At 38.8% G+C, this 26,199-nt stretch overlaps 1 protein-coding gene across 13 annotated transcripts in view; it reads right to left on the minus strand.

The window, feature by feature from the left end:
• Positions 1–26,199, minus strand: part of EBF1 (EBF transcription factor 1) — a 408,048-nt gene that overhangs the window by 88,173 nt on the left and 293,676 nt on the right. For 7 of the 13 annotated variants that reach the window (XM_030927380.1, XM_010372552.2, XM_030927386.1 and 4 more), the window contains exon 9: positions 14,253–14,383. In XM_030927380.1, coding sequence (XP_030783240.1) covers positions 14,253–14,383 — 131 coding nt within the window. Of the gene's footprint in view, positions 1–14,252; positions 14,387–26,199 lie in introns of all 13 variants that reach the window. The other 6 variants (XM_030927378.1, XM_030927379.1, XM_030927381.1 and 3 more) reach the window with 1 other exon arrangement.

A 26,199-nucleotide genomic window follows, 5' to 3' on the forward strand; every position in this document is an offset into this window, starting at 1 on the left:
GAAAATAAAAATAAAAATAAACAAATTAAGTAGTTAATGACTTACATACAGAATATTTTCAAAATATTTCTGGAATATTTACATAAATTGGGCCAGAATTCTACTAAATCATTGACTCCACTGGATATCGTAATCATTATCCATGAGTCCAGGGGAGTCTACTGTTCTTAACCTGATAGTACTCAACTCTCATTTTCTGCCTAAGTTGCTTTTAATATTAGTTATCTGACTGGCTCAGCACTCAGGTCTAAATATGAGCATGAGACCACTGCTTGTATATCATGTAAGTGGTAAAAAAGAAAAAGATGTCTAAATGTCTGTAACTCCAGTGAGAAATAAGATGAAATGAAAAAAAAAGGTTTAAAAATTAATACTGAAAAAGTATGCTACAAAAGATCTTTGCTAAATGGTAAGAGTGTTTATTTCTGGACTGATAACATTTGATGTGATTTGTCTTCTCTGTCTGCCTCTTCCTCCTATGTGTATGTATTTCTGTGTGTGTAAATTCCCCAAACTTGCACCAGATCATGTAAATACTTACGGAATAAACTTATTTGTACATATAAAGCCATTATTTTTATTATGAGAAAAATGTTATTTAAAAAGTGTAATAACGTAAGTTTGGGACTATATGTATTATATGTGATTATATAAGAATTAGAGGCCGGGTGCAGTGGCTCACGCCTGTAATCCCAGCACTTTGGGAGGCCGAGGTGGGCAGATTACGAGGTCAGGAGATCGAGACCATCCTGGCTAACATGGTGAAACCCCATCTCTACTAAAAATGCAAAAAAAAAAAGCCAGGCGTGGTGGCAGGCGCCTGTAGTCTCAGCTACTTGGGAGGCTGAGGCAGGAGAATGGCGTGAACCTGGGATGTGGAGCTTGCAGTGAGCTGAGATCACGCCACTGCACTCCAGCCTGGGTGACTGAGCAAGACTCCGTCTCAAAAAACAAACCAACAAACAAATAGATATGTATTTGCATAGAAGAAAAGGAAAACATCAAAATATTAAAAGTTACCTCTAGATGGTAGAGGTATGGGTAATTTTACTTTCTTCTGTATGTCTCTCTGAATTCTCCAATCGCTCAACAATAAAAATGCATTAATACTATATTCCGAAGAAATAATTTTTCCATGTGGCATTAAGATGAAACACACATAATCTCTGCAGGGCTCCAGGTGAGGCTGTCAGCATGCCAGGGACCGCCAGCAGCAACACTTCTGCTCCCTCTAAGCTGCCTGTGTGAGCATTTTCCCTGCTCCAGACTCAGACCACAGGACCTGAAGAACCCTGTGGGGGGTTAGCCAGGCAAGATATGCCCACTGTGGCCTCTGGGTACAAAGTAATGCTGCTGTGGCCATAACAGAGATGGAGCCAGACATGGAGGTGTTTGAATGGGACCTCTCCTTGACAGAAGAGCTGACACCAAGAGAGAGAATGCATGGTAGATCATGCAGCTGTGCATGTTGAACTCCACAGAGGCAGCCTACACAAAGTCTGGAAGCCCAGAAGAGGGGCAGGGAAAAGGACAATCTTCTACATGGCCTTTAGACAACTTCCCAGCTTATCAAAATTATGGTCCACATGGCAGGTAAATGAGAGTACCTAGTGTTTAAAAACATGAGTGGAAACATGTTGTAGAATTCCAGGAGGAAAGAGCAACTCTTGGGGACTACTTTCCCCTCTGAGAGCCAGCAGCTTTTATTATTTGTGTTGTTCTAGTTCTCACTAAATTGATGATGGTAATGACCTTGATAATGACTTCAATAATAATGACCTTTTGTTGTCTTTTTCTCATGTGTCAAGCACTATGTTAAACTCTTCCAGTGATTTGCATCCTGTAGTATTAAGGGGTAGGTATGATTATTAGCGGGTTCATAGAGTAGGAAAATAAGTTTCAGGAAAGTTAAGAAATATGATTAAGGAATCAACTGGAAGTGGCCAGTCAGCCAATTGACCATCATTATACAACAATGACTGTCTCTCCATTTGACTGTTTATTGTTTTTCCATAATTCCTGGTACATGTACTTTGCGTCTGACCTCTGCCTTTGAAAGCATGGATTGTATCCTCAGCTTTTCCCATACCTTGAAACATCCTGGGAACATAGTGGCCACTCAAAACAGCTTTCCTCACTGGTGAAAGGTAAGCTGAGAATGATTCCCCAGGAAAACAAAAAAAGCAATTCCAAGATAAGCCTTTATCCATGTTTTCCAACCAATAGGAGTAGGTAAAATAAATGCAATTTGAAGTTCCAAGCCACAAAGCCAAAAAATAACTGGGGTTACTAGAAAGCACACCGGCGATTTCTCATTACTAGGTTTAGGACCTAATATTTTAACCGTAATCACCTTCAACACTTAAAAGTCAAAAAAAAAAAAAAAAGTCCAAAACAAGCAAAGACTCGAAGAGAAGGGATAAAGGGAAGAAAAGGTTTATTCTCTAGAAAATAATAAACATTTGTGGCTAGAAAAAGCCTAAAGTGGGCACTGGCAAGGTAGTTTTTAGATGTTACCCATCTAAGGGTCTGCGTTCTAAGGCATGCTAGCCCATTGACTCATTGACACCCTCTGTGCCTCAGTTTACTAATCTTATACTGCACCAGCTCCTGTCTGCTCTGTGGAGGTGCTGATAATAATATTACATATGCTTTATGTTTGGGTGGAGCTTCTCTGGGGACCCTAAAGCACTTTCCAGATTAATTTTTAAATTTATATATTAATAATTCTCACAGCATTCTCCCTCCTCCTCAGTTAGGATAATAACATCCATCTCTTTTGAGATAGGCAGGGGGTACTGAGTGATAGACATGAAGCAGACACTTAAATAAGAAAACTGTAATATAAAAACATAATTAAAGCTCTAAAACCAAATCAAACTATGGATTTTTAAAGAGATACCAAAGTGTTAGGGACCAAACAGGCAAACTTGTCTTCCCTCCACCACTCTGAAACATGCATCTTTTTGGAAGTTAGACACGACATTTAAAATATATTATTAGGAGTTCCTAAAGAAAGCTGAAATATGAAAAGTATATATTCTTGGCGACTGTGCTGACTGAACCTCCATATTATCTATTTCCCTGAAGTGGCTACCACATAAATCAGGGGATGCCAGCTCTTCTTCTGAGTTCCTTGGTGTGTTTTGGTTTGTTCCCTAATCAGAGTTCTCTGGGTTTCATAACACAGATTCTTTCATTCCCAAGAATTGCCTGTCTCAAAAGCAGTGTATGATTTCTCAGGGAACGTGAGAAAAAGCCAGAGGAGGCATTTACTGTTTCACAAACATTCTGGTTTCCTTTTGTCCTTTCAAGAAAAGAACTTTAAACCAATGTTTACCAAAATATGCTGAGTCACATGAATCCTTAAAGATAAATTTCATGTATGAATGTCAAAGGAGACTTTTGAAATTAAAGTTTCAGGAATTGAGTTAAACGGTGGACTTAAAATCTAGCATTTGAATAGTCAGTCATGTTACTTAACACTGAACTTTCTCTCAACATAGGTATCGACATAGACTCAGATGGATAGTAGAGAGATGTAGATGTGCTTTCCTATTCATTTTGTGTCCCCCTAAGTAGAATATCAGCCCCATAAGGGTATGATCTTGGCCTTCTTTGTTTTTGCTATGTTCCCGGTGTTTATCAAGCCCCTGGAACTAGTAGGCACTCAATAAATACTTGTTGAACATTGAATGGATAAATATCGTGATGCCATTAGCCACCATTAATAATTAAGATAAACAGTCACTAAAGTTTCTTATGAATCTACAAAAAGAAAATAACACCACTCCATTCAGAATTCTTTTTACTAAAAAATTCCCAAACAACAACAAAAAAAAAACTTTTTACTTTGCCACCACAAACTTCCTGGTATCCTCATTAAACATTCACAGAAATATACTGCCCAGTTCTTCTGACCAGGAATCTAACCAGGTCCCGAAATCAATGCAGTTAATTGTACAAAACAAAATGGCAAAAAGATCATCTTTCAAAATAACAGATTTAGGAGAAAAAAGACTGAAGCAAATACATTATGCTTCCACTACCTCTGGTTTTGTGGGTTATTTATTTATTTATTTTGTAATTTATTTTTTAAATAAACTTTCTCCAGCTCTCTTCCCAGGATGCAGATATTGTGCCAGTTGGGCCCCATTAAAGACTGGATCCCAGCCTGACCATCTGGGAGCTGGAAAAGCAAGGGTGAGTTCCTGAGACCCAGGGTACTCCAGAAGGAGAGCATCAGACACCAGCAACGCCAGCCCCTGTGGTTTGAGGCTGCACAATGAGTTCTTTCTCAAGGCTTGTTTTTCTAAATTCAGTCAAGAAGGAACATCATTCCCTACACAGGCCTGGCTCAGTGTCCTATGTTCCTTGCTTGTTTGTTTGAAAATTAAAATATAAAAGGAAAAGGAAATCAGAATGCATTTATGGAAGGGGATGAATGCTTGTTATCAACATTGGCAATTCACAAGGCAGAATCTTTGCCTATGGAATTAGTAAAGAAAAATATAAAAGCCAGAAGACTGATAGATAAAGTAGTCAGGGAATAAATTCACCTTTCACCGAAAGACTTGTAGAGTCTCTCCAAGCTTAAAAACAAACAAACAAACAAAAGATGTCAAAGTTTTAAGATACAGAGACTCATTCTAACATTTTTTGTGGTGTTGGTCCTATCTACGTATGGTATACACTGATACTAGCCCATACAACCAGTAATTCCTCACTTAACATGTTCATTCTGGAACTCAGAGATGTGATAAAAGTAAGCACTACATTAGGAGATATACATTAGGAGAGATACCTAATGTAAATGATGAGTTAATGGGTGCCACACACCAACATGGCACATGTATACATATGTAACAAACCTGCACGTTGTGCACATGTAACCTAGAACTTAAAGTATTTAAAAAAAAAAGTAGGCACTACAGAAAAACTGAAGCCAAACCCCTTTTAATAATGTGGCTGTACAACTGCTTTTGCTGAAAGTCTTTCAAAGTTGCATTATACACATCTTGCTGTTTTAAACAGAATATACTAAATATATTGCCAGCTTTTTTTTTTTTTTTTTTTTTTGATTACTCAGGGCCACCATCATTAATGAACTGCACAGTAATATAGTTCTGTGTTTGCTTTTTAGGCTTTCCATTTCTTCCCTAGACATCAGGCCATCAGCTGTCACTGAGCCTGTATCCAATAGCCCGCCTCCATACATGATCTGCCTCTAGTCTGGGCCTTCTATTTTGCTGTGACCTAGGAAAACAGATAACACAGTTTGTGAAGAAGTATTGTTCTCATTAACCCAAAGCTTTTTATTTTATTTACTTTTTTGGCTTGCTTCTGGTTTCATGCTGAATTTTGGAGAGTTGAGGTTATTATAACACATCTCTGGATAAATGAGTTTTATCACATTCATATTAGAGAGTTAAGAGATGGCTATGGAGTCAGGTGGACTTTGATTCAAATCCAAGCTTTGCCAATAATCAGCTGTGGGACCTTTGGAAATTCACTCAACCTCTGTGACCTTCAGTTTCCTTACTGGGGAAAGGGGGAGAGAGTAGGATGGGGGAGAGAGTAGGATGAGGGAGGGAGTAGGATGGGAGTTGTTATCTGATAGTTTATTACAAGGATTAATTGACACAATTCCTGTAACCAGTGTAGGAAAAGGCATCACTTGTATCAATCAGTCAACATGTGTTACTTCTATTACTACTCAATGTTCACCATCACCAATAGTTATACATTAAGACTCTTATGTGCATACTTATTACACAACAATTACATCTAAATATGAACTACTACCCATACAAGCATTAGCAAAACCTGGACCACAATCTATCCAGCACTGACACTTTCAAGCATCGTCAACTACAACAGTTGCTATTAGGGAGCACTTCTTTGAATGAATGAATGAATGAATGAATGAGGAAGTAATGTCACTCAACAGATTTTCACTAATGCCTCAGATGTGCAAAGCTCTGTGCTGGGCATCACAGAAAATTAAGCTGAATTTATCCTGGATCCTACCTTCAAGGAAGAGGGTATGCCCTTAAATACAATAATTAAAGATGGAGATGTATAAGGAACATAGTATGGTAGAAATAAGACAACATAAGAATTCAGACAGAAGAGAAAATATTCTATACCTGAGTCATATGGGAAGATTTCAGAGAAAACGGTGGTATTTCATAGGATCTTAAAGGGCAGAGGGATATGACCACAGAAAGGAGGGAAAAGGATCCCGTGGGGAGCAATGGCATCAGCAAGACAGGGAGAAAAGTCACTGTAGGTACAAGGAGCAGCTAACAAGTCAATGGAATAGAACATAAATTAAGATGAATGGTGGGTGAGGATGTTGAAAAGAAAGATTGGAGTCAAGGTGGTGGGCTTGAATCCCAAACTAAGAAGTTGTGCCTTTAGAAAAGAGAAAGCCAGTAAAAGTTGTATAAGGTAGAAGGCTTTATTTAGTTCAGGGTATCAGGGAGCCATCCCAGTGATCAACAATCAGCAGGAAAGGAATACAGCACTATCCAGATATCCATAAATATTCATTTTCTTCGTAAAAGTCACATGACTGCAGCCACGTGTGAATTCTGTCATTGATTCATATGAAAATTAGAAATTCATCACACTTCAGTGGTTCCTATTTTCAAGTTACAGACACATGTACCTCCTGAGCACACCGTAAATAGCTGAAAATGTCATCTTAAAGTCCTTTTTAACTATTTCATAATTATCAACATAGAAAATAGATTTCAAGTGCCTCAGTCATCAAAAATAAAAATGTAGACTAAGGCATCTTAGGAATAAAGTGAGCATGGCTCTAACTATGTAACTATGTAACTATATTAAAAAGGCCATTAGACCATTTTTATCTTTTTTTTTTTAATATGCTGGCTCATTTAGAAATGATTTCTCATAAAATTACTTGGGCTTGAAAGTTGTTCTTCAAAGTCATATTCAAAGTTTAATGCAACTAATCCAGACTGCTTTTAAATTTTTTAACAAATAAAGTTTGTAATTTTGCATAAAGCACCTTCTATATAATAGATGGTCAATAAACACGGGTTAAATATAGGACATGAAACATTTAGAAAAAAATAGGCAACTATGGGTCATTTTAAATCCATGCATTTAATCAACTTTGAATTAAATTTACACATGGAAGCGTCCATATATGTAAAATAAATGGACACAACTATTTACATCGTATTACATTTCTATCATGACATTTTGAAAGAGGTAATGTGTGACATAATGTCTTTCTCCATCTTAATTTTCTTTATTATTTTAGTGGAGCTGTATCTCACATACAAGCTGGTATATATAAGTCTTTAGAGTGCTAGGGCAATCACGTATAAAATTTAGGAAGGTTTGGTAAATTTCTGGGAGTACGTTAAAAGCCCATGGAAATTCATGAGAAAATCTGGTACAACCAAAAGCTGAATGGGGGTGAAGTTGGATGTCAAGAGAACTGGGCTCTGAGCCCAGCATTAAGTAGATAATATGCTCCCAGGACAAGTCACCCTACCACTGTGAAGTCTCTTTTTCCTCACAAAATAAGAAAGCTGTACTTGACTGAAAAAAGGTTTCTCAAGGCCCTTAAAATGTGGTGACTCTACATGCGGTTCAGTAAGAGTCAAGGCCGGGCAAAAAGGTCTGGGAAACTTCCGGCGGAATACATGTATGCATCTTAGTCATCCACTATTGAATATCATAGAGAAGCCAATCCTCTTGTTTATTGACAATCATTCCTCTGAGCTATGTGTACAAAGGAGAACGGAAAGTAGAGATAGATAGGATGAAAGAAATAAATCAAGGACTGCATTTACCACTTGGTTTTCCAATTTTTTGACTTAAGTGGCAAAATTGCTTCTCAGCCCCTAAACCACCATTTACCCAACTATATTCACCCACAGGTCTCCACCAGAGGTTTCTTTTGACTTCATTCCCTATGTCTGGGAATGTAGCTGAAGAAAGCATGCAGCTAGATAAAGACAATGAGGAGAACCTGTGTGAGACTAATTGCTTCATACACGAGGAAACTTTGGCTTCTCCCATCTGAACTAAGTGGTACTGGCAATCTTTAAATATAGCTGCCCTGCAAAATCATATAGCATCTAATGCCAAGTGTGTACTGACTAAAACCAGATGCAAAATATGAGGGAAATTTTGTTCAAAGCCTTGCAGCTTTAAAGAATAATGGCTCTAAACATTCCTGGTCTAATCTGAATGATACTCTGCAAATATTTCAGATGGTTTTCTCACATCTATCCCAGTCCAACCACTTTGTGATTGAATTTCATGACTTGGCTCCATTAACATGAAATCAAAATGCACTTCAGCCATCACCAATATATCTCCCTGTAAGGTGATCCTTGGGGGGTGGGGGGGGGGGAAGAGTTCTGCCTTCACAAAAGTTTGGGACATGCTGAATACTGCATCTAAGTATTCGTGGTGCATGCTAGTACCTCAAACGTTGTGCAAAGCCCTAGAAGAAAGACCAGTAGAATTTGTTTGACTCAACGTTCCCCAAACTTACCAAGAAAAATCTCCCTCTCTCATCTCCTAAGGGGTATCTATTAATATCCTGAAGAACTAGTCTTCCATAGCACTATCTAGAAGATGAATTTGGCCAACATTGTGGCATAAGTCTCTGATTTAGATCGGATACCAAAATCTGAAGCATAGAGAGTAAAAATATTGGCTAAAGACATATCAATAGGGAGATCTAGTTTTGTGGCCAATTAAATTGTTTTGATGAAGTTCAAAGAATCCTTTTGCAAATAGACATCACATCTGTGTATTGTAAGTGTGCTCTGAAAGAAAAGAACAATAGTGGAAGAAAAGGAGCAGTTTCCACATGCCACCACTGTCCCCTTCTGACTGTGGGGGGATTCTCAGCGGAATAAACTCTAGTTAAAAGGAATCACTAGGCTGGGTGCGGTGGCTCATGCCTGTAATCCTAGCACTTCGGGAGGCCGAGGCAGGCGGATCACGATGTCAGCAGTTTGAAACCAGCCTGGCCAGCACGGTGAAATCCCGTCTCTACTAAAAATACAAAAATTAGCTGGGTGTGGTGGCACGCGCCTGTAGTCCCAGCTACATGGGAGGCTGAGGCAGGAGAATCGCTTGAACCTGGAAGGTGGAGGTTGCAGTGAGCTGAGACCATGCCACTGCACTCCAGCCTGAGCAACAGAGCAAGATTCTGTCTCAAAAAAAAAAAAAAAAAAAAAAAAAAAAGGAATCACTAGAATTGTAGCACTGATTTCAAAGAGGATATAGACTAAGCCCTTCATTTTCAGATGAGAAACTGAGGTCCAGCGACCAACAATGACTAAATCTAGATCCTCTGATTGGGCAATGGAAGGATCATCAATACCCAAGTCTCTCAAATGGTTGCTTATCCACTGCTAACCCATGCAATCTCAACACTTGCCTGGAATATTATTCTCTGCTCCCCACTAAACCCACCATTGTCCTTTTTTTTTTTTTAATTGACAGCTTAAATACTTTAAGTTGTATAAATTCTGTGATAAAATAAAAGGGTCATGAGAGCCTAACGTACCTAGCACAGAGCTGCATCCATACATAAGAGGAAATTGATTGGTCATTCAAACAATCTACTTCTGACTATACCACTCTCTGCCTTCTAGAACTTTGCCTGGAATTGTAAACTACCAATTTAATACTAGATTATATAAATACATTATGTAACTCTCTAATTTGCTTCATGGAAGCAAGTCATCTTTCCAAATAAAACACCAGATCCCACAAAGCCCGACTTTAATTACCAATGGTACCTATCCCAGTGCTAGACACCCAGCAGGCAAGCCAACCAGTGCTCACTGTTTAGAAACTGGAGGAATTCAGAGGAGATATTAAAATAACAATTAGTTCTACAAATCAGAAGCAGGAGCCCCTCCCTGCTCCAAATCACTTGTTGGTAGAAAAGCAAAACAATCAAGCGCGGCTCTGGTCAAGAAAAAAATCTCAACCCACATTAAACATTATCACACATCAACCCTGCTAGTTTTCCTAGATTTGTATATAAAACACTAAAACATTTTTTTAAAGACTTGTAGAGTAGGACAGGGCAAGGAGCACAAGAATAATACTAAAATAATTTACTTTCTAAAAAGAGGGAGAGGAGAAAGGGCAAGAAACAATAAAGAAAGAGGAAGGGGGCAAACCAAATTCACAAGAAAGCCATGTGAACTTGGGGGCTCACAGAAGGCAGAGCTGAGTTAGGAGCAATGAAGTGCCCCTTTCTTCTTCCCACCCCTCAGGGGGCGATCCATGAGTTGAACTGAACTACTCATTTGCAGAAGACTGGGTTGGTAGGGGACTAAATTAAGCCAGCCTGATTTTCTCTGGCTCTTTAAAGAATTCTTTAGATAAAAAAAGACTCTAAATAATGGCATTAGCTGCTAATCTAAAATGTTATCTACTTGTCCTAGCCTGGCAGCCTGCTTCCTGGGTGTGTTGGGCTATACAGCAAGGAAATGCAGAAGTGATAAAAGTCTACTTAAAATTAGAAGTCCTGGATCTTAGAGATGGCATAAACCTCAAGATCATGTGGTCTGGGGCAAAGACTTTGGATGGACAGGGATCCAGCTCTAAAGATGAGTCTAAACAGGTTAATTGTCTTGCCCTAGCACAGGCATGTATCCTTTACTTCATAAAGATAAATTCTACCTAGAATCCAGTGGCACCAATCACAAACATATACAACTGGAAGATGAAGGGAAGCCCTCTTACCTCTCTGAGTCTGTACATGCCAATTCTACCTGACCTTGGAAAGTAACAGCAACAGTTAAGGCACCCCCAGCACAAGACATCATGGCAATGTGAGCCTATCACCCTGATCTGATAACACCCTAGGATAAAAATGGTGGTATAGGCTAAATTATGGAAGGTTAAGAAGGTAAGCCCTGGGGTTGGACTGTTTGGGTTCAAGTCCCATCTCTCTACCACTTGATAACTGAACCACTTATTTAACTTCACCAAGCTTCAATTTCCTCATCATGAGAGGAATGATCAAATGAGAACAACATCATACACAATGGTGAGAATCCCACAAGGGTGCTACCAAACATTTATCATACTGCCTGGCAGGAACTAAGTGTTCAGTGAATGAATGTTAGCTAATATTAGTCACACTCTGCATTTTCTATAGCTTTTTCTTAGATGTCCTCTGATCAAATTCTGATTCTGTACAATGCAGGCCTTGACAAATGGCCTCAAACTTGGTTAATATTTTTCTGCTTCTACAAAAATAAAAGGCACTCATGTAATTTTATTCGATTAAAAACAACGCTCATCACTACTACAATTACTATTACTACTTTCTACTACTATACCACCTGGCTTATGAAACCTCTCCTTTTTTTTTTCTTTCTTTCCTCTTTCTGTCATTCTTCCCTCTCTCAAGATTGCATATGCTCTTTTATTAACTAGGACTTTTCCTTCCTTCGTAAAAACAATACGGTATAGTTCAAATCCAATCTCTATTCCTATCTGGCTGTGTAACCTTGGGCAAGCTTTTTAACCTCTCTGAAACTCAGTTTACTCATATGCAAAATTAGAATTAACAGGAGTATTGAATACAAGGCTATTGTGAGGCTTAAAGCAATACCCATAAAGTGCCTACACATGATGAACCCTTAGCAAGTATGAGCTATTTCTCAATTCTCACATTATACAATGGATTTCTTGATTTGGGGCAGTATCAAATTCTCTCCCTGAATGAAAAGGCAGAGAAAATTGTGTGTGCCAAGTAGTCTGTATGAAAACCTAAATATAGAAATAGTTTAGAATATTACAAAAAAAGGTTCACTTCTACAAGGCTCATTATTCTGAACATAGGACAGTCATGATAACAGCCCAATTTAAAGTCCACACCCAGGTACCCAACTGCTAATGCAGTTGCATTTGCTTGTTTTAAAAGAATATCTGCACAAATGTTTTAGGAAACAATTTGCACCAGGACAGGGTCATAGTTGTTTTATGACATAGCTACAACCAAGAGAAGTCTGAAAGCAGGGACTGGACAACGAAGGAGCATCCTCCACCTCAGGTCCTGGCTGGACCCCCCCAACTCCTGGGACAGAGTGAAAAGGGGCTCCTGGCACACACAAGGCAGTGGCACTGGAGGGACAGAGGAGGGAGGAGGACAAAGGTATTGCATTAATGGTTTTTCCTTCCCATGACTTTTGTCAATTTTGTTATATAGAAACAGATCCTTTAAAGCAATTTGGATAAATCCAAGTTACATGCTAACCTCCCTTTGCTGTTCCCAAAACAGGTCAAGAAAGTAGGAAAGTGAGAAAAAACTGAGGGACCTTGATTAAGCGCAAGGCAGAGGCGCAAATGAATGATTTCCTGATGTGTTCTTATTCCATATTCAACGGAGTACACTTGGGTTAAGAAGGCACAAGTTTTTACAGGAAACTTCAGACCAAACCACCTTCTTCTCACAAGGTCAGTAATATTTAATGCCAATTTTGAGCTCCGCTTTGACTGCAATGACATGAAGCAAGGAGTCCGTATTATATTTACTCTTCCCATCTCCCAACTTCTGAGATAAGCAACAGAAAGAAAGATGGAAAAGGTGGAAGACACAGCCCACAAGACCTGAGACAGGCTGTCCTCATGAGACTACTGTCTCCAGCAGGATGAAGACTCCAGGCTGGCAGCAAATCTTGCCATGAATTTGATGCTTCTAATTTACAACCCAACAGTTTCAACAAAAAATGGAGTACAGGTGGCAAGGGGAACTTAGTCCACCTTTCATACCTGGAATATTCCAACTTGCCTAACAATTAGTTGGGTGGGCTGGGAAGTTCATCTCTGATTCGGCTTTATGAGAACTTTGATTCTATGATCCAATGCATACCCCTTGTTTGCTGCGTAGAAAATACCAAGGCGGCAGCAGCATGAGCTAGCAAGGGGTTTGTCTGAGTGGGTTACTGGCAGTAAGCAGTATACACAGAAGGCTTACAAAGAAGAACAGTCTCTGTTCTGGAAAGACAAACACACCCAACTATCACAGTCTTAACTTTCTGCTCATTTGTATGGCCCCTCTAGAGAGAAAACAACACAAAGAAAATATCTAGATGGGTTAAACCAGTGTCATGGGAGCACAGCTAGAAATGGAAATCTTTGTGTGGCCATATACAAATCACTCACATTCTATAGGCTTTGGGCAGCTGCTCTCTGGCTATGAGACAAATATGTCTCGAAGTCTCCGTATCCTTATCAAGAAAAGAAATATGCTAAGAGTATCTACTCGTAGTGTAGAAAGAAGGGTGCGATGATCTATCTCAAGGTTTAGCACATTGCCTAGCATACGGTAAGTCTCAGTAAGTTAGGATGACTACATGCTTACAAAGCAAATGGGATGAATGAACCCTATGGTACGTCGTAGCCCTAACATTGTTTTTATTCTAAACTTTGGTGAAGTGAAAGAGAGGGTTCTTGGAGCATGCTGGCTAAGAAACTGGGGCTCAGAACTGAGAACACAATGGCAGATTTGCTATGGCATCTATATAACAGGATGCACATGTTTTGTAATCTTGAGCTGATGCTGATGGTTGCCAGACAAGTCAACTGGTAGGTTAAAAGAACAATCACAGTGCTTGGACAGCACTGCACAATTAGAACTTAGTCATTTTCATGGGGTTGCAGTCACACACAGAGATGCTTGAGAGTTATAAATTCCTAGAGCTAGAAAAAACCCTTGGTGGTTTCTAGGTTCTCCCAGCAAATCACTCTCTCTGGTGAATAGTCATCGAATAAGTCAAGAACCACCTACACCTGGATTATGCTGCCACTGAATGATGTTCCTCGAAGATCAGGCTACAGTACTCTTTCTACAAAATAGCCACAGATTACACCCTTGCTAAAGTGTGAATGGGCTTTTTCTATACATCTTGTAACTTTGCATCTCCTCTTCAATTCCCAGCATACAATAGGACCTCCATACCATGGCAAGCCCAAGAAGACAAATTTCTAAACAGAAGCTCTCCTATTGCTTATGGGCCAAAGAATGGAAGTCATTCCAGTAGTAACTGTTGCCTCCTGGTAAACCCAAACCATCTCTTCCAGTTTCCCCAAATTCTGTAGACTGAAGCTGGCCCACCCAGAGAGGCACCACTAAAGTCTACACATTCTATTAGAAATTCAAGCATAGACAGTATCTTCAAGTAGATCAAGCTATTAGATATTAATGTTCAGACAACACCTACCTCACTCCAGACCAGCATGGTACCGAATATGACCTGTAACCCATCAAAGAAATTGTCCCCTATGATGATCACAGTCGCACCTCCCGTCGTCCATCCTTCACTCGGGCTGATGGCTTTGATACAGGGAGTAGCTGCTTTTCAACACACATGAAAAAGAGAAGGAGTCTGCTGTTAGAACCAAACTTTAATGATGAAGACTTGAGAAAAAGGAAAAAAAAAAATCTTTTATCTTTTCACTAACAGAAAGTCCCTCAAGATCTCAGCATTTCCTAGCCACATTAGGACCTGAAACTTCAGGGTGCAACTTCAGTTTTTAAAAGCGTTCTTTTCATTGTTTCTATTCAGATACATATATTTTACCCAAATCTTTATCAAACCTGAAACTTTATTAAAACACAAAGCAAATTTTAATTTGTGAATTGCTAAGGATGTTTTTTTATTAAAAATGGGTGACTTTCTGGAATATATTGGAAACCTTACAGAATTGCTTCATAGTTAAATATACCTCCTGAAAAGAAAACTTACATTTTTTTAGATAAACATTACCATCCAATAGGAAGCTAAGAAAGAGTGGAGCCTGGAGCAGGAAATGATTCTTGCTCCACACCTTCTGTCTGAAACACTAACATTGCAACATGTCTCATTAAAAATCATTAAGATTTTTTTCAAATAAATGTCATAGATCCCATTTTACAGATGCGAAGAATGCAGGTCACTCGGGGTGAATTATGTAACCAAATAGCTGAGTCAGGGCTCAACCGCAGAGTTTTCCATGACCTTTGCTTTGCTGTCTTTCCCAGGCATAAAACCCTAGAATTGACTTTTTCAAAATTTCATATCTCTTTTCTTTCCATTATAAATGGCCCTTGGAGATGGGAAATAATTTGCAAATACTGTGATTCCAAATAGACTGGAGGTGGTTTGTTTAATGAGCATGGCATACTTTCAACAGAATTGCTGGGCATAAATGTCATTGTTGGATGGTTTTTAAAATCTCTCAGAGAGCACCTTCGTGCCACTGAGGACTTTTAACTCTACAATGTCATGCTTCTGTTCTCATGATTATTTTTATGAACAACAAGAAAGCAAAATCCTAAAGTAAGGGAGATACTGTTCAAGGAGAGAAAATAGGACCTTCATCTTTAATAAAAAATTTATTAAGTATCCAAGACTGACTTTCCGAGCATTGAAGCCAATGAGAGCACTAGTTAATTTTAACGGGAAAAAAACTGGCAAAAAAATATTTGGACTCTGTCAAATTTGGCAAAATGTCACGCTTTAACTTTTGCAAGAAGGAAAGAAAATATTAAGTCCAGCCCGGTGGGACCATTGCTCACGTGCCACCACACAAACAAATAGAATGGGTTTGATTTTGATTCAAATTAATCTTAAAAATTTGCACAGAGAAATTTGGAAATATCCAAACTAAACATTTCATGTTGGCTGAACTCACAGCAATGCATTTACAACTAAAACTGGGCAGTTCAGATGACTTTTCTCTCCTCTACTTTCTCCCAAAAACAAAATAATTAATCAAGAAGATGTAAATGATTCATGACTTGACTTGACATTTCTTGTCTGATTTTTTAACATACATAGAGGTTGTGATCAGTGTTCCACAAGCATAGGGCTTTTTCTTAAACAAAAGTGACCTTTAAAAGTAAAAAATGTTTAAATCCATGATTTAAGTACTCCCAAACTAGTGATAGAATATGATGTATGATTTGAAGCAAGTTACAAGAGAAATAAACTATATTTAACAACTAAAGTTCTAAAAATATTCGCAGTTTGGAAACATTTTGTTAATGTCCCCAAATATCAATTCTTAAATTATAACTCAGTCTACTTAGTTGCTGGAATGGAGTACAAAAGGTGTTACAATACCCCTAGTACTTCTTCTAAGAAGAAGAGGATATTGGTTTAACTGAATTGGTCTTGAGAGTCCTGCCTGAGTCAAAGTATGGAATCCAATGGGGTCATTAATTGCTGACCCTGAGATTACCCACACAGATTGCAAAATGGTCTTAGTGTTTATTATCAGTTTTAGCTTTGGAATTTCTGGTTTTGTTTTTAATCACACATGCATATTTCTTCAGCTAAATATGGTCTCCTGCAGGCTTTCTCATCATTGCACAAACGGAGGTGGAAGGGGGTGTTTCTGCATCTTTGAGAAACCCTCCTACAGGAAAGGCCCTAAAATAGCATGACCAAGACCTGCTAGTTTTGAACTTGACCCCTTCCCTCTTTTTTCCACTTGTTATACGTAGGATACAGAAGTCACATGGGTGTACGTGCATGTGTGTGTATGTGCTTTCAAACACTTCCCAAGGAAAGTTGCAATGTTTTCAAATACTGTGAGCAATTTTCCAGAAGCAAAGCTATACATCAATGCCTCAGAGGCAAGAAAGAGCATCAAGCTTCCAGAGATAACCAGGTGAGGAAACAATATTTGACAACGTCCTCTCAGTTTTAGAGAAAGCCTTGAGGGAAGTACCCCAGGAAGAATGACACACCCCTCAGTCTATCCTACCTCTACACTCAGCACTGTCTACCATCCCTGCTTCGAGACTATGTGCTATTCTTAGAGCAGGTAAGTCATTCAGACCTTTCTAAGTTTAGACCTCTAAGGGTTCCAAAACTCCTCCTATACATTTGTTATAAATGTTAGTCTTGAGGGGAAGCTCTGTGGCACCTCCCCACTGGTGAATTTGAAAAAACATGTAAAGGAATCATGAGCTATCCCAGAGAGAGAGGATGAGGAGGGGAAACTAGTAGCATTTAGTAACTGGAGGTCAAACCAGGTGTAGTGGCTCACACCTATAAACCCAGCACTTTGGGAGGCCAAGGTGAGAGGATCTCTTGTGACCAAGAGTTCAAGACTGGCCCAGGAAACACAGTAAGACTGTATCTATGAAAGGTTTTTTTAAAAACTAGCCAGGTGCAAGCCTGTCATCCTAGCTACTGGGGAGGCTGAGGCAGAAGGATTGCTTGAGCCCAGGAATTCAAGGCTGCAGTGAGCTATGATTGCACCACTGTACTCCAGCCTGGGTGACGGAGCGAGACTCTGTCTCTTAAAAAAAATTAAATAAATAAATAAAAGAATGCTAAGTATCCAATGATGCATGAATGCATGGGATAGTCCCCATAAATGAAGAACCCCAAAATGTCAATAATGCAAAGTAGAAAACACTGTGACCAGGAAAAGAGAATCAGGCCCAAGAGCTATTGTTAAGAATTCACAGACTCATGTAGACCAAGGCAAGACATACAAATGAATGCAGCAGCTCAGGCTGTCAGAATAAGCATGACATGAATGGCCACTGACCTTCAACATCTATAATGCAACAGGAAGTGCTGGTGAATTGTACATGCCCCAGGGAGAGGTGGCAGCACTGCTCAGCTTCAGCCTTTGGTGGCCCCATAAAAATGCAGGCCTAGTGTCATCTGGGTTTCTGGTGATCTTTCCAAAGAAGCCAGGAAGCCACATTTTCATATCAAATTTTTCAATCTTTAAATGTTGGAAACGAGTTCAGTATTTTTTTAATGCGTAGGCCAAACAAAATGTTTGTGGGCTGGCTTTAACTCATGGGCTGCTATTTTACATTGTAACCCTACTCATGACACACCTGCCAGGCTAAAAGCAGACCTGGAAATACTTGCAATTGTGGCTAAAACTATAGGCACCCAAATGTTCACTGCAGTATTGACAGCAAAAAATTCAGATGTCTAGGTGCTCCCAATAGGGGAGTGGTTAAAGAAATTATGGTATATTCATACTATAGAATACTAGGAGTGTCATTAAAATCCATGAAACAATTCTATAAACTTATATGGAAAGATTTCAAAATAGGTTAGCAAGTGAAAAAAAAACAATTTGCAAACTAAAGAACAGTGTAATTAAGTTTATTTTTAAATAATATATATGAACCTGTATATGCACTAGTATGTGTATGCATGCAGTTATATGCGAACAGGTGTGATGGACAAAGGCCTGGAAGGAAGGATATGCATAACTTTCCCCAGAGAGTCCTTATAAAAAGGACTAGACTGTGGTTGACAGAAAAGGAGGACTATTAACATTTATTCCCTATATATCTGTATGATTTAAACGTTTTCAATGTGTACAAATTAAGGTACTATGTAATAATAAAAAATTAAGTAGCAGAACATTTAATTCTATGAGAGAGAACAGTTGTACTTTTTAGAGCAAAATTACATTTTAAAAAAGCAAAATAAAACAAACAACAAACAAAACAGCTGTGCTGACCCTGAGCCTCCTCTTCTCTCCTCATTTTGGATATGTTTTCTCTGAGAAAGCTCAGACAACATCCAAAGCAGCCCAGGACTTGTTTCTTACATTTGGGATACCCAGAGAGAAACAGAGAGAAGACAGGGGAAAATGACTTTTAATAGTCACAGTGGATGGATTCAGTGGAATTTGACTGTGAAAAGATTTATGAAAGAGTTCAATTCAGCACAGGGATGTGATAATTAATACAACTCTATCTCCAAGAAAATATTATGGAATGTGGGGGTGATATTTGAATACAAAACCACTTTTACCAGCACATTTTTGATTTAATTAATACAAGATTCTTTCTTCCTCCCCAATGAATTTTCACAATCTTAAGTATCTGCAAGGCCAGTGAGCCAATTTCTGGTTTTCAAACTCATTAAAAATAAAAGTTTAGGTTTGGGGGTGGGGTTTGCCTCTTTTTTTAAATCCCTTCCCCCACCCCTCACCAGCTACGAAAGTAGAGGAGATTTTCCTTCCTTCAAACTATGACAATAACATGATTACCCTACCACAGTTTAGCATAATGGCTCTGAAATGCTCATGGCACATTGCAGAGTTAAAGTGGAAATTATTAGGTAGCTCTTCTTTGTTATAATAATGATCACTCCACAAATAAAAGCTCTTCTCCCAAAGGTAATGCAAGGCACAAAATGCTAATTCTGAAGATTATGTGTGTGCTTTTATTAAATATTACTATGCCCTGCCTGTTTGAGGGCTTCTCTGCTCTGATTGTTTTATGAGTACCATGTTAATGTCATTCCCATCTTGCTAGCAGCAGGCACACATTTTAGCGTTTGTATGAGAGTTGATCAAAGGCCACGTGCTGGGGGAATTGCTGAGAAAACACGGACAAGCGATAAAAATCTAACAGATTAATTGGTTTAAATTTCATTTCAGGGTGTTGAACTTTGGCTCAGGACTCTAATACTACACCATGAGTCAGGGCCTAATTACCAGATTTCCAATTTGCTTCTTGAACAATGGTCATGGTGAGAAGGAAAAGAGAGGGAAGAATAAAAAAAGAAAGAAAGAAAGAAATCGTTCAGCTCCAGTACGTATTTAACAACGTGCTATGTGCAGACAATTGCACCAGGGGACATTTGCTATCACCTGCTCTATCTCCTGAGCATTTATATTTCCTTCCAATAGCCACAGAAGGCAGAAGAAATCACAGATGCCCTCGGTAGTTTAAAATTTCCTGATTTACAGAATAAGTGTTACATGATTGAAGTGCCTGCACACTAGCACTGGGAGCATCAGTCTCTTTATTAGCAAGGTGAATTTATAAGCTGGAATCGCACTTCAGCCTCCAATAGAAATGATCTATTTCATTGATAGAAAGCAAGGGCCAGGAGAGCCATGTTTACCTCAGGGTTTATGGGTGGCCTTGGGAATAAGGGTTAATTGAGCTCAGAGGTGCCTGCCCATTGAGGTGAATTAGTGGTGTGTGCAGCTATCAGCAGGGCCCTAGGGCTGCTCTTATTTTTCCTTCTGAAATCTCTGTGCTGTGATCAATACCTCACTTGTTTGGGGTAGCCATATAGATGACCCAGGTTCAGCATTTATCATATCTTATCCCCAAAATGAGGCTTTTGTGACAATGAATGCGACATTATGAAAGACTAATTCGAGATATATTGTTTGGCTTTTTTCTCCATTCCTGTATCTAAATACACCGGAGAAACAACACTCCATCAGTTGATAAAACGTGCAAATTTAGAAATGTTCTTATCTAAATCTAAATCTCAAGGTGATATAAGGTTCTTTTCCATTCCCATTACATATGGCATATGAAAACATGCATTCTGTCCTTTTCCAGAATTCTATTAACCAGAACTCTCTATTAATGAGCATTTCTACAAAGCAGACCACTGACGCTTACGATGGAGGTGAAAATGCTGGCATTCACCTTTACTGGCTTCTGAGTAAAGACAGAAATGGGAAATTATGTTAAGTTGATTTTAACATTTGGAGTATGACTATATTTGAAAATGGGCAAAAGCTCCAGTTGTTCAAATTCCACATTTAGCACTCACTGCAGCCTCAAAACAGTCTCTTACCTTCTTTAAGCTGTAGTTTCCACATGGGCACTCACCTCATAGAATTCCAGCAAAATACATGGAAAATGCCTACTTGTGTTTTGTTGTTTTACTGTGCACCACATAGTATGCTAGTTGCTGCTATAATAATTATTATCATCAGCTCCCCATTAACCAGAGTTTATTTATGAGAATACCCTATACTCTCATCAGTTCAGATTATGTAGTTTATTGTAAGACTTTCCTAAGAACTCCCAGTTTAGCTGCTTGCTAACATATCCAGCTAAATGTACTGAGTAGGTGGAACTGGCAACAGTCCCTCCGAAGTAGAATGTTTTTTTAAGGATCTCATTTGCCTGGAATGAATATTAATGGGAAAATTTTCAGAAATGAGGAATTGACTTTAATGTTATTGTCCCAAATTTTTGAGACTTGGCAGAAAACATAAAACCCATGAGCTTAGCTCATTTCTACGGGATACTTGTGACCTCGTAAAACTCAGGCTTTTCTCCCTTTTATCTCCTTAATTTTGGTGATGTTGTACTTGGGAGAAACTGTTTGAAAGACTATTGAGGGCACAAAATATTCCACTTGGACTCAGTGCACAGATCTGAATGCTTGTTTTTGCTGGTGTGTGTGTCTGCGTTTTTGTTTGTTTGTTTGTTTTTGAGTGAATGATGACCTTCCTGCTCACAGCTCCTCAGCACTACAACCTGCCTTCTTGATGCCTTCTTTGATCCTGAAACTAGCAGCTACTGGACAGGAAGGGGACAAACAGAAGATTTTCTTCCAGCTGGAAGACTGGACCATGCACAGGAGGCATTTCTCCTGTGCATGGTATTTTCACCATGCACAGGAGACAAATCTATTCTTTGTTTATCCATTCTCCAACCGCATGCTTTAGAAACCAGAAGCAGTTAGAATGCCTGACCTGAACTCTGGTACCAGAGTATACAAACTTCACTTTCAGAATGCTAACTCCAAATAAACAAATAAACTCAACCAATAAACAAACAAACAAATTTGACAGCTTCCTCACGCAAGGTGTAGCAGCCTTTATAACACGTATGCTGTTGCTTTAACTTGTGTTACTGGGGATTTGCTTCTGCCTTACTTTATTTTCTTCAGTAATTGCAGTAAGCATTTTATTGTAAACAAATGCAGTTAAGCATTTTATTGTTTATTAGGGTTTTTATTTCATTTTGTTATTTGTCTGCACTTATTGCCCTGTCCGCTAGCAAATCTAGATAGTACTTGGCAAAGATTCATGTATTATATATGAAAAAGAGTCGTGTGTGTGTGTGTGTGTGTGTGTGTGTGTGTGTGTGTGTGATGTTTGTCACTTTAAGGAGAAATGTAACCCATGATATAGAGATTTCTCCATACTAGATGCAATTAAACCTATTAAATATTAAATGAGGAGACTGAGAATTTCAAGTGTTTTTCATTCTTTATTCCAAAGTGACTTCATTTGGCAAGAATGCCCTTTGCTTTGACAGTATTAATGGCTCTCACAGAAAAGAAGAAAAGGAAAAATTCACAGGCACTATTTGGAAATGTAACTCCAATGTCCATCTACATTAAGGCAGTGTTAGCTTAGTGGTGAATATCTAGATGTACCTAAACTTAGCAAAATAGTGTCTAAGTTCCAATTTATGCCATTTGCTAATTATAGACTAAGCCCAAATTATATTCTCTTCCTATTTTGCAGCTTTCTTATTTTATTCTGAATCAGCAAAATTTCTCAACAATCAATGGACATAGCACCTGAGCAAGGGAAGGACAAAAATGCTGGTGCAACAACTCTAATTCAAAGCATTCCAGGGCAAGCGCTTTTGGATTCCTGAGTTTGTCTGTCAGAGATCCGGAACTGTGTGCAGGTTCATTACACAGGGTTATTTGACAATTTAGCAGTAAGAAATCTTGACATTTTGATGTACCTGTAACTTCTGAATTGCACTTGAAAGACTTGTTGAAGGCTTTTGGATTTAATGACACACAACATAGCATTGTTTCATAATATGCAAAAATTGTTTGTTAACTACACTGCAGCTCAGAATTTTATAACTCAAAGTGTGACTACACTGTTTTCCACCTCACGTTTGATCTGCCAAATCCAAAATTAAAATGTACAAAATATTAATCCTAGAGCAGTCAAAGGCAAATATTGTCATCAGTTCTTTGGGTTTTTTCCCCCGCTCTTATTCTATGATTGTCAGTCACTCCATTGCAAAGCAATGGGGAAAAATTGTCATGGAGGGTAAGAGAATTTTCAAAATGAATTATTCATGGATCCAATTGTGATATTTGTTGCAACAATAGTAAATCCACTTGCCTCTGATTATACAATAAGTAAATAACTCTCTTCTTCCTGACAAGGAGAACTTTTGTGCACAAAATTATTTTTAGTCCATTTCTCCTTATTGTCCTGTTGTAAGAAAAGTTTGGGAAATGAAAGCCAAGGGGAAAAAAGGAAATGAAAATAACCTTCCAAAAATGGACACCCAATGTTGTGAAAAGGAGAAACAATTTTCAGGTTAAAAAAATATGCAACTGCTTCTTCAAGGACTATTCAAGTCTTTATTCACAAGCAATCTTCCTGGGCCTGGAAAATCATAAAGTCAAATATGAGCAAGTCTAGTGGAAAATCTGTGACGTTAATCTTGGCTGGAGTCGTATTTTTAACAGGCCTTGAATGTGTGTGCCGGATTATCCAGATGGCCATACAGGAATCGGCCTGATAGGATTAAACCTTTATGCTGAACTCTGCTCCATCTGTTCGCCAAGGTTTGCCTTTCCTTATCTGAATATGAATTTTTAGCCTCCTTATGTCTGAAGGCAGGACCAAATTCAGCAATAAAAACATAGATGCATGTAGATAATTTAACATTTCATTAGTTACTCTCAGTTCATATTACCTTGGTCTTTTTCTAGGAAACATTTTTGATATGAATTTTGCTAAGAAGAAATTTTAAAACATGTACAATCTACTTTTTTTGTTAGAGGGTTTTGTCTTTCTCTTCCTATTGAATTCTAGGAATCATTCAATTCACTACTATAATAGGGGCTTACACTGATGTTTGCCCACAAAGATAAAAAAGACATGGTATCCTCTTAGCAGAATTTGACTGTAAGATTAGATGATGTATAATTCCAATTGGATGAATGATCCAAGCAGAAGATATTCATGTGTGTTTTCTTCTTTTTTTTCTATCACAAGAGGATCGGTATTAGTCATCACTTAACAAAATTAGCAACAACACTGTTTCTATCATTTTCATTAAGATTTCTATGTTTTTAAGGAAGCATGTTTTGTTTTGTTTTGGGGTTTTTTTTTGTTTTTTGTTTTGTTTTGTTTTGTTTTCTGGGGCAGGGATAGGGCTGTGGAGGCAGAAGCTATAATTCGAGCTTCAACTGGAGTGAAAAAGGCAGACTTTTGTTTTGTCCTCCATGCATATATCCCTAGAAGCAGTGAAGTCACTTAGTGATCAGCTGGAAAAGTTGGCTTATGGCAGGCAGGTTTCAGGAAAAAGGCCAGTGAGTTGCCAATAAGCCAGAGCTTGGTAGATGGCTCTGGGTTTCAACTCTATGACAAAGACAAAGGGAGGGCTCTGACTACCAGGCACGGTGGAGAGGGCCAGTGACAAATTTCCCAGGCAAACAAGGTGTGAATGAAAGAAAAAGTTGCATGAGAGAAGGATCTTTTAGAATCCCTCTTGTGGGCTGGTTTACAGCAATATAATCATTAGATGTGCTCAGTGTGTCCACGATGGAAACCTCAAGAGATGGCAACCTGTGCGCCCTTGGCCCTAAGAAGAGAAGATCCCTCCAGCAGTCTAGCAGGATTCCATAGGCTTCCTTCTCATAGTACCCTCACTCACACTGGCTCTTGGCTCTATGCTGTCGTGAATGTAGGAGTCAAGCAGCTCATCAAATAATTTAGGCTTTTCTCACTCACAAGTATAGTTATTATACTTAAATAGTCCCTTAACTCAACATTCAGGGGACAGAGAACAGTCAGACTTCCCATGTAAGCTTAAGATGACTTATGCTTATGGCCATGAATGTGCACATAAACATTTGGTAAAACACATGTTTCAGGCTCCTGAAATTGACAAGAATTCTAGCCAGGTAGTAAGGAGTGGTTCCCGCTTTGGAAGTAGATGACCCTAGATGATGAAGCCTACTATAAGTCATCTCTTGTAAGATAGGCAAGTTCACACACACAGCCCTGCTGTCTATCCTCTACATTCTATCCTAAATGAGGACAGCTGACTGGATGTTTGATCCCATTACTTAATCTGCTTTTGCTTTGCCCATTACAGTAGCTACTAGCTATATGCAGCTATTTACATTTAATTTTCAATTAATTAATATGAAATACAAATTATTTCCACAGTCATACCAGCCACATTTCAAGTAGTCAATAGTTATAGTGGCTAGTAGCTATCATATTGGACAGCACAGAGACAGGACACTTCCATCATCACAGGAAGTTCAATTGGATACCACTGATCTCAGGATCAAGTTTTCATAACTCAGCCTATAACTGATAAAGACTAATCAGAGCTGCAATATACGGGGTGCCCTCCATAGACTAGGAACTGTGCTAAGAACAACAATTAATTTCTAATCCCTCCAATGAGGATCACAAAATCAAATGCTCACAGGGCTAGGCAGGAAGGTAAGTCAATGAAATGGGATGAGGCAATGCAATGGGATTGGTGGGGATTGTGGCTAAATGTAGAGTATGTGCTTCATCCAAAAGTAAAATGGTTAAATGGTTTCTGAGTTTGCCCTACCTGTTGCCATTTGAGAATGTGGATCCAGCACTACAAGCTCTTCTAATTATAAAAGACATTTGTAAATCCAGGTTTTCATATAAAATCTCTATTTTTAATTGCCAGCAACTAATACATAATTTCTTTCTTTCTTTTTTTTTTTTTTTTGAGATGGAATTTCGCTCTTTTTGCCCAGGCTGGAGTGCAATGGCACGATCTCGGCTCACCGCAACCTCCGCCTCCTGGGTTCGAGCGATTCTCTTGCCTCAGCCTCCCTAGTAGCTGTGATTACAGGCATGTGCCATCATGCCTGGCTAATTTTGTATTTTTAGTGGAGATGGGGTTTCTCCATGTTGGTCAGGCTGGTCTTGAACTCCCGACTTCAGGTGATCCACCTGCCTTGGCCTCCCAAAGTGCTGGGATTACAGGCGTGAGCCACCGCACCTGGCCTAATACATAATTTCTTAAGGTGCCATGCAACCCAAACCAAAATATGGCCGAAGGCTGGATTCAGTTCATGATCTACCATTGTGCAACTTACATAAATCCTTGGAGGGCTCAGATTCATCTTTTACTGATTAATTATTAACTTCTGCAATCATAGAACTAATACTGTCACTGACTTACCAAACAACAAACACAATCATGGCCAATTTTGCTCCTGATCTTTACGTCTTCTCTCAAAACATATGGAAGTCCCCCAGTTGGCCTTTCTTTGCTATGCAGAAGATTTTCTATATGCCGTTTGGGAGATGAGCTCCCTGTTCCTGAAGGATTTTTATTGTCATCACGTAAGACAGCATAGATAGTGACTTTTTAAGAAAACCATG

This window comes from Rhinopithecus roxellana, chromosome 3 (assembly GCF_007565055.1).
Source record: "Rhinopithecus roxellana isolate Shanxi Qingling chromosome 3, ASM756505v1, whole genome shotgun sequence".
Classification (NCBI taxonomy): Eukaryota; Metazoa; Chordata; class Mammalia; order Primates; family Cercopithecidae; genus Rhinopithecus; species Rhinopithecus roxellana.